Source organism: Pan troglodytes, chromosome 4 (genome assembly GCF_028858775.2).
Source record: "Pan troglodytes isolate AG18354 chromosome 4, NHGRI_mPanTro3-v2.0_pri, whole genome shotgun sequence".
Classification (NCBI taxonomy): Eukaryota; Metazoa; Chordata; class Mammalia; order Primates; family Hominidae; genus Pan; species Pan troglodytes.
Genome location: NC_072402.2, coordinates 92,479,840 through 92,492,792, shown reverse-complemented (window position 1 = coordinate 92,492,792; position 12,953 = coordinate 92,479,840). Strand labels below are relative to the sequence as shown.

General features: G+C 37.8%; 2 protein-coding genes and 1 pseudogene across 4 annotated transcripts in view; 1 reads left to right on the top strand and 2 right to left on the bottom strand.

The window, feature by feature from the left end:
* CDH18 (cadherin 18) overlaps positions 1-12,953 on the bottom strand; it is a 1,109,578-nt gene that overhangs the window by 828,587 nt on the left and 268,038 nt on the right. The window contains exon 1 of one of the 3 annotated variants that reach the window (XM_063811380.1): positions 9,289-11,772. The exons of 1 other annotated variant lie outside the window; for it this stretch is intronic. The gene's annotated coding sequence lies outside the window, so the exon portion shown is untranslated. Of the gene's footprint in view, positions 1-9,288; positions 11,773-12,953 lie in introns of those variants that run through there. One more of the 3 variants, XM_063811382.1, reaches the window with a different exon arrangement.
* LOC100611540 (nuclear pore complex protein Nup50-like) lies at positions 10,241-11,650 on the bottom strand (annotated as a pseudogene).
* LOC107974786 (uncharacterized) overlaps positions 11,649-12,953 on the top strand; it is a 27,012-nt gene continuing 25,707 nt past the window's right edge. Inside the window, exons 1-2 of the mRNA XM_063811811.1 lie at positions 11,649-11,679; positions 11,721-12,089. Coding sequence (XP_063667881.1) covers positions 11,649-11,679; positions 11,721-12,089 — 400 coding nt within the window. The remainder of the gene's footprint in view (positions 11,680-11,720; positions 12,090-12,953) is intronic.

The window sequence follows — 12,953 nt, the reverse complement described above, 5'->3', positions numbered from 1 at the left end:
AGCCTCAAATGTGAATTAATGGATCCTGTTAGCCCGTAACAGGAAAGCAATAATGTCTATCAACCAAGCACTGTGTGCCACAAATATATGCTGTTTGTTAATGCGGTTGGTGGGTTTTCATTTGATTTCCCCTCAAAGGAGAGCTGGTAAGATGGGAGGCTAAGGGAATGTTTCCTCATCTTATAGTTAGATGTAATGGTAAACATTGATTTTGATTTCTTTGTGAGGACATATCGCAGTAATGAGGAAAGCAGATTACAAAATTTATACCATACTATATTGTTTCATTTAAAGTGATAACAATATTCAAACTGTTCGTCTTGACTTAATCTTTTTGTCCCATTTGTATTTCCCAAGGTTCCTAATCTTACCCTGTCTTAAGGTTTTCTACAGTACATACTTTCTGTAAGCTGTACCACATCCTTCTGTGTAGCATGGTTTACAAAATTAAAAAATAAGTAATTTGAAGTGTTTTTGCTTGTGTGTTTACTTCAACTACATTAACTGTTTTCCTACATATATATATAAACACATACATATACATACATATATATTTTCGTTGTCCAAAAATTCTGATAGTAAATATTGACTCAGTATAGTCACTTAAAGGCTTTGATTTCAGGTTAGATGTGGTACATGATTAATGTGTGAGCTATTCAGAGTGAACTTTGAAATCTGTGTGTGTAATTTTACTTAATAAAAAATTAATCAGAAAAGTATAATTTAGAAAATAAAAGTATAATAATTTCAATGTCACAATTAAAGTTTCCACAGGGCTAGTTTTCTCCACTATTTTAAGATAAAAAATGGCACAGATATACACTGAAATGTACTTTGAACATTGTACATAATTATCTTAGAACATCAGGAATAGCATAAATAAAAACCAAGAAGTTTTGTGATTTTATATTGTTTTGCATCTAATTGTATATAACAGTCTAATACCATAGACCTTCACATCTCTGGGAGCCAGCTATAATACTGCCTTAGATAATCATGGCAGGAATCAACCGGACAAATTTTGATAGGAAGAAAGGCAGTAGACCCTTAGCAGACAATGAGACAATGGAGATTGAAAAGAAAATGATTATCAAACACTTTTCCAGATGGTTATCAATTGCATAGGAATTCTAAGAGGCCAGGCACAGTGGCTCACGCCTGTAGTCCCAGCGCTTTGGGAGGCCGAGGAGGGTGGATCACGAGGTCAAGAGATCAAGACCGTCCTGGCCAATATGGTGAAACCCCGTCTCTACTAAAAATACAAAAATTAGCTGGGCATGGTGGCATGCACCTGTAGTCCCGGCTACTCGGGAGGCTAAGGCAGGAGAATCACTTGAACCCAGGAGGTGGAGGTTGCAGTGAGCCAAGGTTGTGCCACTGCACTCTAGCCTCGGCGATAGGTCGAGACTCTGTCTCAAAAAAAAAAAAAATTCTAAGAAAGCATAAGTTTTGATTGTATATATGTTTATTTTCAAAGCGAATTATTTTCTTTACATATATACTCAAGCTTGATAAGAAAGATCAATCTGCAGACAAATTTTATTTTCTTTTCTTTTTTTTCTTTTTTTTTTTTTTTTGAGACGGAGTCTCACTCTTGTCATCCAGGCTGGAGTGCAGTGGCGCAATCTCGGCTCACTGCAACCTCTGTCTCCCGGGTTCAAACGATTCTCCTGCCTCAGCCTCCCGAGTAACTGGGATTCCAGGCACATGCCACCACGCCTGGCTAATTATTTTTTGTATTTTTAGTAGAGACGGGGTTTCACCACGTTGGCCAGCCTGGTCTTGAACAGCTGACCTCGTGATTCGCCCGCCTCAGCCTCCCAAAGTGCTGGGATTGCAGGTGTCAGCCATCGCGCCCGGCCGACAAATTTTCATAATGGATTATTATAATGCCACAAATTCACATACTTCCACTAAGGTTTTTTTTGTTTGTTTGCTTTTGTTTTTTTTTTTTTTTTTTGAGAGGGAGTCTCGCTCTGTTGCCCAGGCTGGAGTGCAGTGGCGCCATCTCGACTCACTGCAAGCTCTACCTCCGAGGTTCAGGCCATTCTCCTGCCCTCCTGCCTCAGCCTCCTGAGTAGCTGGGACTACAGGCGCCCGCCACCACGCCTGGATAATTTTTTGTATTTTTAGTAGAGACGGGGTTTCACCATGTTAGCCAGGGTGGTCTCGATCTCCTGACCTCGTGATCTGCCCGCTTCAGCCTCCCAAAGTGCTGGGATTACAGGCGTGAGCCACCGCCCCCGGCCCACTAAGTTTTTATAGTATTATATGTTACTAAAACACCTCAAAAAAGCAATCAATTTCTTTTACCTTAAATGTACTGTTATAATCTAGTAAACTATGCTATAAGTAAACTACAGTTTATAATATATGTAATATATCATTTTTACTTAATTATATTGTAAAATATTAAATGTAATTAAAATTTTATACACATTTTAAATATTTTGAACCTGATATATAATTCTAGAAACCATTGTGAGTCTTTCCTGGTTTGAAAAAATAATATTACTATGCTATTTCGATATTCACTATTTTGCTTAAAGTGAAATAAATGAATAAAGAAATTCTTCAGATTATTAGTGTAAGCATATAAGTCTATGTTACTCAATACAGATTCTGTTACATAAATAAGTACTTAATTATTATTAACTGTAAATTTATTTTATATTTATTCTGAGATAGATATACTTCCATTTATATCTACTTTATTATGTTTTATCTATCTCCTATCTAACTAGAAATAGTTTAATGTGTTCTTTTCCAGAAAATACTTAACATATATTTAAATACATAATATAAAACAGGCCAAGGTAAAAATGGAATTATAATATTTTACTAAATTAAAAATGTTAGTATATAAAAATCATGAAAATGATCCTATAGGTTTTTCCCCTTTCTTTCTACTTTTCATGCATGATTTTAAGCATTCTTCTGAATTGCTGCATATAGTCATAGCAGCCTCCCTCTGAACGAACTAGCCTTCCTCACTTAAGAAAAGGAAATTGACACATTGAGGCCAAGTCACTATCTAATGTCTTGCTGCAAGCAAGTGGGAAAAGTTGCTTTTGAATTCAGCAAGTCTGACACCAAAGCATAAACTCAACCAATACATATTATTTCAACCATTTTCTTAGAGAAGGATCATGGCTTTGGCTTTAATTTTCATTGTAGCCTATGCAACGAAAGAAACAAAATCAATTTAATGAGTCACAATGTCCAAAATATGAAAAAAGGCAAGTTGTGGAGCAGAATCACCAAGGCCATAAAAAGCTTTATCTCTTGAGTCCCCATAAACTGGATGCTGCTAAATATAAAATTTGTCGACAGTACTTTTATGGTGAAATAACTAGTGCCAAATGTCACTTTTTCTTATAACATATTTCACTATAAGCAACGGCAAAGCACATTTCTAAGAAAAAAAATTGTTAGGGCTTAAAGTTAGGGGGATAGTGTGATCCAAATGAACCCCACTCTGATGCTCTTGCTGAGGTTGTACTTCATATTACAGAATGAAGTATAAAATAAGAGAGTTCTCTTCTGCCTGTCCTCCAGAAGTAGTTTCCTCTCAGTCAAATATTTGAAAATAACTGCGTGGTAATAGGTTGAACATTATTCTACTTGACAATACCTGTAATACTTTTATTCTGATAAGTAACCGGAAGGCATCTGTCTTGCCGACTTGTTATATCCCCCCATTATTCTATTTTCACTTGAAGTAACTAGCCGTAAGACTTTTTTTCCACCTTAGAAAAATAGAAAAAAGGGAACTTGCCTGTCTAAAAAACCAACTTACCTCTCCATTGAAGTGTTTGCGTGGGCAGAACCAAGACCTTTCTTTAACTTTTTGCATAGGGAAAAAAAAGCAAACTATCTATCTCTTTTGTAAAATTTCCCAGTAAATTGCATATAAAAAGCAAAAATTATAGAAAATTAAAACTCAAAAAATTATAATTTTGTTTTTATCATGCCCTGATCAATAAGTAAATGAATTATATTAACTTAGGTAACTTACAGTGCAACAGAGAGTGATGGAAGAAACCCCAACTTAATTTTTAGTGACTGCTACTAAAATTGAGACCAGTAAAGGAATTTCAAAAATTTAAGTTTTACAAGAGTTGATTGATAATCCTTCCTTTGGGGAAGTTGTCTATTCACTGAGCAAGTTATCTTATTCCTCATAATTAACTCATTGAGAATAATATAAAGATATTGCATCTCAAATTTAAAAGACAAAATGGAGACTACATAGATATGAATTTGGCTCTCAAAATAGGGTTAATATCCTTGGAATTCAAAAATGTGAATAACCAGGTTTAATTCACTCAATATGTATTTATTGAGTTTATATTACACTATACCAGGTACTGTTCCAAAGATAAAGCAGTAATTAAAACAGAGAAACATATGTCCTAAACTCTGGCAAGAAACAAAAAAATAAAATCTAATAACCATTAAATTATGAGGTAAGATACATTGATACATACATGAAGGGAATTGAAAATGTCTGAGAAGGTGAAACGTTAGTTATGCTGGAGACTGAAGAACTGAAGAAAAAAAACATTTGGATAAGAAGAAAGCATTTTTAGAAAGAGAACAATGTGCACAAAGACACCTAGACAGAGACATCTTAATGTTTCACAAGAATGAGGAGTAGAGTAAGATGGGGAGATATAGGAGATAAAATAAAAAACATAGGCATGAGGGTTGGAAAAACACAATGTAAAGAATTATGAATCATAGAACAGATTTTAAGTTTTTCTCTGAGATGGGAAACCTCAACTAATTTTGAAGAGGGTGTAACTTGGTCTGAGGCTAGTTTAAATGAGTCACAATAACCTCTCTGTTGATAAGATTTGAGGGGAACATGGAGGTCTATTAGGAGGTGAGCACAGATGAAAGTGAGACATAAAGTGGCTTAACTGGTTGGAAAGCTGAGCATAAAAACATGGTTGAATTCTGCACAAAATGGATGTGGTTTGTCATCAAAATAGAAATGTCAGTAATTATTGCAAGCCATTTTGATCCAAGTAACTAGAAGAGAGGAGTAGATTTTCTAAACTTAAAAGCCCCAAATCATCAACATTAGCTACACACACACACACACACACACACACACACACACACACACACAATGAGTCATTCCAGCAGGTTTCTTCACAAGAAGGCATAGAACAGATGTCTGTAATTCCAGCACTTTGGGAGCCCGATGCAGGCAGATCACAAGGTCAGAAGTTCGAGACCGGCCTGGCCAATATGGTGAAACCCCGTCTCTACTAAAAATACAAAAATTAGCCGGGCGTGGTGGTGCATGCCTGTAGTCCCAGCTACTCTGGAGGCTGAGGCAGAAGAATTGCTGAACCCGGGAGTCAGAGGTTGCAGTGAGCCAAGATCGCACCACTGTACTCCAGCCTGGGTGACAGAGCAAGGCTCTGTCTCAAAAAAAAAAAAAAAAAAAAAAAAAGAATATTCAGAAGTGGAATACTTGTGCTTATGGCTCAATATTTCTTATTATAAAATAATAACCCAAGAACCTTAGTTCTGCAAATAGTCAAGAAGGAAGCTGGGACATATTTTAGATCAAATATATTGCAGGTTAAAGTATCTTTATGTAGGGAAAGTAAATAGAAATGTGTTGTTCTATAAATAGGATTTAGCAAGACAGGACCATTCCACATGAATTGATAAAATCAAATAACTGTCGAGAATTGCAGTTCATTTTTCAAAATGGCGAAGAAATATTTTTTAAAAATATATTTGCAGTGTGACACTTAAAAAAAAATCAAGTCTGCGACACAATGCTGAAAAATATCCTGTAATCTTTCCTCTTAGTGGAGCAAAATCTTAGTTTAAAGAGGAAGGAAGTTTGAGAGCTCCTTAGTGGTCAGTAGAGATCTGATTCTCCCCAGTTTTGCTCAAACTGAATATATAACAGGACAACACAACAGGATCTGAGCCAAACATTTCCACATAGATTAAGTTGTGTGTGTGTGCGTGTGTGTGTGTGTGTGTGTGTGTGTATGTATTTTCCTGTGGAAAATAATGCATTTGAACATTAGTCATTCTCTCGTTTTTCCTGCTGTCTGTCTCCACATTAACAAGACCAGGATGTACTTTTTTTTCTAGCCAGGATCTCATGTCCCACTAGGTTTGGGGAAGACAATTTTAACATACTTTTTAGGGCACGTTGTGGTTAGAATTGCTTTCAAGATACTACTGTTCATAAAAGGTGAGAGAAAGAACATTTTCATGTAGCCCCCGGGTGTTGAGATTCCCCATATCCTTAAGAATAAATCGGTCAATCATCAAGAGAATATGAAATCTCCTCAGGCTGTCTTCATTTTCACAACAGGCTCACCTCCCTGATCTAATAAATAGAACATTGACTCTATGGGAGGGCTATGCTTTTGAACTGCTCCTTGCGAAATTGATATTACTTCCTAACACCCAATAGTCCTAGGTATATGTCATGTGCAAACTTTCTATAAGAATCATTTTCACTAAAATAGTTTTAACAAGTCAACTTATTTTAAAACATAGCATTTTCCCTATCTCACCTGTATAGCCACAGAAAGAATTAACTGTCCTGTGGAATATGTAAAAAATAAAAGATAAAGTCTCCAAGATTAACCTGAGCACATATCATTCACTTTAAAAAAAATTGGAGGGGATGAACTAGAAGAATTTCTTTGGAGCCTGAACAAAAGAGGGGTGAACGGGTTATTAAAGATAGGCTGATGTTATTCTAATATCTTTATGGGAGACTTTCTATTCTATTGTGTCTTTTTTTCAATGAGCATCTTTTGGGAAGAATACACTTGCTTCCTTACAAGGTCAGAGCAGAGTAATTGTATAGACAGTGTTTTTTTTGTTTGTTTGTTTGTTTGTTTGTTTTACTTTTCATTTATTCACATTTCACAGATTGTTACACTTCCTTGATGGGAGCATTCAAAAACTAATACAAGCTGAGATTATATTGTCTGACAATTCAAGTATTTTAGTTTTAGAAAACAATTTCCTACTTAAAGTAAAAAGCAAACAATTTATCCATCTGATTGCTAAGAAGTTTTACATCTCCATTACAATTGTGTCTGCATCAAAGGGAGAGTCCTTCATCCTCAGTATGATTGTTACTGGTTGAGAACATACAGTGGCCTGCGTTCTGAGTGCCTGATTGGAAAAGACCTCCCCATCATCTACCATACTACGGGACAAATCAGTATCTACTCAAATTCCCACTTCCAGAATGAGAGGACTCTTCAGGGGTTTAGGAGTTTGCAAAGCCTTCAAAATGTATTGTGCTTGAATTTTGACTCTTCTGAAATAGAACAACTGACAAATGCTCAAAAAACAAACTTGTTTAACTTTTACTGAAAAGGCTCTCAGTGAAAACTTGTTTTGAACTCTACTAGTAATGTAGAATATTAGTTTTTCTTCCCCTCCACACCAGAAAAGGTAGTTTGTTCTTTCTATTTTTTTTTTTTTTTTGGCATGCAGCACATATAAAATGTGATCTAGAATTGAAATTGTAAAATAGAATAATCATTTTAAAGAAAATCAGCCCATGAACAGTCAGACTTGTCCTTCCATGGAAAACATAATCTAAATTTCTTTAAAAACTGGCCATATTTTCAGTCTTTAATTTGAATAATGAAGATGGCATAACAATTTTTTTTGCTTACTAGGAATCCACAAAAGGATGGGATGGATATACAGGTTTTAAGAAAAAAAGGCCACTGGGATACTTAGTATTTGTCCAGATGCAAAACAATTTCAGAATAACAAAATACACACCTTGCTTTAGGCCACGTATATGATACACTTCATAGATTCTCAAACAAAAGATGAAAATTTCAGTCCACATTAAACATTTTAAAACATAATTTCTAATATTTTGTTAAAAATAAGTCAAACTAAAATAACGCATAAATTAGAATTACCTGTTAACATAGTGGGGAAAATAGGTAAGCCCTCCGGGAGCCCCGTGCCCCAAGTAAAAGACAAGAAGTTAAATTTTATAATGAAATCCACATATACTCAGACTCTTTACGCTAATAATCAAAGTGGAGACCAACCAGTTCCTAAAGCATAAAAGAGTGATTTTAAGAAAATATCACATTTTGAGTTATGGTATATTCATCACATTTTTCCCTGTAATTTTCAATTTAACAGTGATAGTCTTAGCAGCAAAAATTTGCTGGGAATGTTAGGAAAAAAGGAAGCCACACACACCCACTAATTTAAAAATATATAAACTATTTTTTACAGAAGGGGCAGGTTTAAAAGAAAATCCAATCATGATCTTTTCATGCCATTTTTTGTAAACTTTCCATACACACGCAGACGCTAACAAAGTACTGTGTCATATACACTGAAGTGTCCTAAAGATGCCTGTGAGCTGCTGATTCCAGCTGGTACCAGGGAAGCACGTGCGGCTAAGTTGCAACAAACTTAAATTTGTTCCCCTTAGTTCTTCATCTTTTTAAAAGTTGAATAAACTTAACGTCAGTCGGGCAGGGCCGGTATTAACAGCATCAACCACTTGCTTACTATGATCATCTGCAACAAAAACTCACGTGCATTCTCCATTCTAAAAAGTCAATGTAAAAATAATGGCCACTTCCTCCCTAGGCGCCTACTATAGCTATGTCTGACAGCATCCTGTAACAGTACAAGCTCACCTCTCTCTGCACGGATTCATCCAAAGCCACACACTAGGCCAAATTCTCCCAGTGGAATCAAAACACTGAAAGTAGAGCAAGAACCTCATGACAACATTGGCCCAATCACACCTCAGGTACTTAGGAGTTCATCATATTCGATCATAAAATTGCTCCCGGCCCCAAACCTTACACCTCACGACTGTAGTTTTTAAAAAGCCACTGTACCGTCCGCAATTATTCAGACTACTCTTCTAAATGAGAATGCGCTACGCACTGAAGATCAGAACACACACACGTGAGCCCTTGGGCACTACCCTGAGCCTGTACACAAGATCAGCTGCTACTAGTCTCAAAAGATTCATGAGGAATCAAAGTGGAAATTTAAACATTCAATTCTGTATCTCATTCATGTGCCCAGAGTCTTCAAAGAATGCTCGTGTTAGTTACCTGACAGCTCTGGAGAAGTGACATGGATATTCGTGTGCATAACCCCGGCTCCCTTCCAAACAGACATATGGAATCTTACTCTTAAAAAAGTAAAGATATTTCAGATATCAAATGTATAATACACTGCTGTCTAAAGTTAAAGGCAAAATTTACACACGATTTTCTCTTCCATTACCTTATTACATGTTTCCTAGTGAATTCACACGGCTCGGGTGTCAAAGCTCCCAGGCACATCACTTGGTCACAGTTTTCATATGCGTGGGGTTGATCATGGTACAAATGCCTATGAGCATCTTCTTTTTCTAGGATGGTCTCATTTGACTTTCATTTCGTAAGGGTTCACTCTCCATGGTGTAGATGATAAGCTACCACATTTGTGCTTTTAAACCCATTCCTGGCAATCCCCCTATATCTTCATTTTGTCTTTGGGGGATAAAGAAGTAACACTACCTCATGAATAGACACTACAAAGCCAAAAAACTCCTTCACAAGCTGTTCATTTCTTTTTAGAATGAAAATGCAGGTCCTGAATTCTCGTGAAGCAGCCCACAGGGTTACAGGCCAATGATTCGAACGCTGAGGTGAACACTTAGTACTCACATTTTAGCTTCAAAATAAAAATAAAGCAGAGGACAAATGCCTGTCACAGCGTCGCAGCCCGGTTATTTGGTAACAACAAGTCTCACACGTCGGCTGAGCCCACCGGAGAGAAGCATACAGGCCAGCTTCCTTCTGAACACAGCCAGGCACCTGTTCAAAAGCCTCTCTGGTGATGGCGGTGGACCCCAAAACCCACGGGTTGGAAGAGCCTTTGGGAAAGCGAATTGATACCCTGATTGCAGTGCTTGAAGAAATCACTTAGGGTTAGTTTAATAAACGAACATTAAAAAATCTTCCAAAAATTGCATTCAAATGTATTTTACACTTTAGGCAGTTCTTAAGAAGGGAGAGTGCGGTTTCTTGACACTTAAAATTTAAAGGTTTTATTGGCCACATTAATCTTCCTCTCAAAAGTTTTAAGTTATCTATAAGTTCTTAGAATGTCAAAGAAGAGAAGAAAAACTAAGTCGAAGGGACGGTGGAAGAAGCAGCAACTTGGCAATAATTCCGCAGCCGACTTCGCGTGTTCAGGCATCCTTTTTCTCCAGTAAAATTTTGTGCAACTCGTCTGCATCCTCGCTGGTGTTTACCCGAATCAACATGGTGACTGGCATGGTGGCATTCTTCTCGTTAATTGGTGGATTTGGAACACAGACAATAAAAACGTTATTTTTCCCTGTTCGCGTACGTGGCATATTGGGTGGAATCAGAGCATTCAGCAATATGTTGCCTAAATTGGTGTCTGCCCGCACCAAAAGCTGTGTCTTCTGATTTGCTGTAGGTTTTAAATGCAGAGTACCTATGACTTTCTCTTTAAATTCATTATCTTTCTTGTAAAATAGTTTACACTTTTTGGAGTAAAAAGCATCTTCTTCTTTTACTTCGGTAACTACTACTTTGGGTAGCTCATGATTCTCTTCTTCATCTCCACCTTTGCATTCACCACTGTCACCTTCCGCTTGGCCCTCCAATAGTTTAGTGCGAAATGGTGAAGAGACTGGTTTACTCTGGTAATATCTTTGCCAAATAAACTGTAGTTTTCAGGGGAGAATGAAAATCCAGTCAGGGGGACAGAGCTTAATGAGCCCAAAACAGAGCTATCAACTTTCTTGCCGAAATTAAATGAGGCACTTGTCGCTCCTAGTGATGATGGGTCCGTTTTCTTTTCAGATGCCAGCTCTACCTTCTTGTCAGGTGTATCTTCAGTTTTGTTGCCATGAAACAAAAACGCTGACTCTTGCTGTAATTTTGTTGAGCCAACAAGGGAAGGAGACCGTGTTTCAGCCGCAGCTTTGTTAGATTCACTTTCAGAATTCCTGCCACTGTTCCCGTGTTGCTGTTCAATGTTTGCTAAATATTTCTCATAGTCTTTAAAGATAGGTGTCAGATCACAAGAGGGGGTTTGTATTCACGTGCTTCACTATCCAATCCCGCACGGAGCAGTTCAAGACGGCCAACTGCTTGTGATAGGCATTTCTGACACAAGCTTTACTGGAAGCAAGGCCAGAGAAGGAGGGCTGCTGACTGTCCCCATTAGTTTTGGGATTTGAAACTTTTTTATCAACCAAGGCGGTAGGGCCATTTGCAGCAAGAGAACCAAAGGCTACCTTGGGCTCTGCCACTGCCTTTGCACTGGTGAAGGGAGGGGCGCTGGTTATGTTGTTTCCATTCGACAGTCCTTCCAAAGGCTTCCCTCCAGCACCACTACCAAATCCAGGAAACCGTCCTCCTCCAGAAGGTACCACTAAACCTTTAAAACTTTTAAAGCCTCCTCTACTGTCAGATTCGAATCCAATATTTCTGCGCTTTGCTTTCTTTATGGCTCTATTCTTCAAGACTTCCTCACTGGCCACAGAGAATGTTCCCACCTCTTCAGCTTCATCTTCTTGATCCCAATTCCTATCTGTCAGTTCCTTCTCGGCATTTCTTTTGGCCATGTTTTCGAACCTCCTCAGCGGCCGCCGCTGCACTCGCTGGGTCTTGGGTGCCGCGAAACCCGGGGCGCAGCGGCGCAGGGGTCTCGAGCGGCTGGTGGTCGCGGGGCTGAGCGCGCTCGGCCGCTTCCGGTCCTGCGCTGCGGGCCTCAGAGGACTTGGTGCTCGGCAAACCCAGAGACTCAAACACCATGTCCGGGGGGTGGGGGAAGCGGCGCGGGGGAGATCCTCACGCTGTGTTCGGCAGTGAGGCGGCGAGAGCGCGCCGGTTCAGCCGGAGACCGCTGTGGGAACCGCGCCGAACACGCTTTGGGCGGCCATTTTGTAACTCGAATCTACCCTCAAAATCAATTCGAAAAAAAGGGAGGCAAGAAACGCCCCTACAGTGTTCTGAACTGGGTTGAACACACAAAGGATGCTAAAATTTTCCACTTGTATACAGGTACCTATATTAAAACTTCAACTTATTTCAATCCATCATATTTACATTTCTATTTTATTATATGCTGGATAATGTGTTTAATATATTACTGTAGCTGCATATATATACAATTTATCATAACAATATAGACATGTTTTGAGGAACATGTTAAATCGTTTGCTGAGTAAAAGAGATAGTGCGATCAGAACTTTTGAAGACTTCTACACACAGCCTTGCTTCCTCAAATTCTATCCAGACAAATGCTAATTCTGGTTTTAGTTTTATCAGGCCATGAGGATCAAAACATAAAGGAAAATACATAGAAAATGCTTCAATATAAATTACTCTGTTTCATTCTGTGTTATGACTTTACAGCATTTTGGTGTTATGTTCATCCTCTATGAGATCACAGTCCTATTCAATAGCAGGTTTTTTCATATTTCCAATATACTCTACAGAAAAATAATTGTTGGTAACATTAATGTTGTTAATATTATTGCTAAGAATATTCTTTAGAAATTGCTTAGCCCAGAAAATCCCGAACTCAAAGTAGCCTTTTTCATAGAGTCATTTTTTTGCTTTTGTCTCCGTAATCCACCATCCTTCCCTATACTCTTGGCTTTTAATACTCTGCCGATAGGATTTGCCTCAACAAATGGCTGCATATGTTAATCATACTCTTTAACTCACTAATAAACTACTTTGATACTTGAATAAATTGAAATTTAAATAAGCATTTTATTAAATCAAATGTAATGTTTGTATTGAGACAGTTCTAACTGGGAACATAGTTAAACCGTTAGTCCCTCAAATTTTTTGGTCTGGAAGACTTTCCAGAGTCCTGCTAAGGGGAAATCACAAAGGTATGTTTTTAACAGTGAGAGT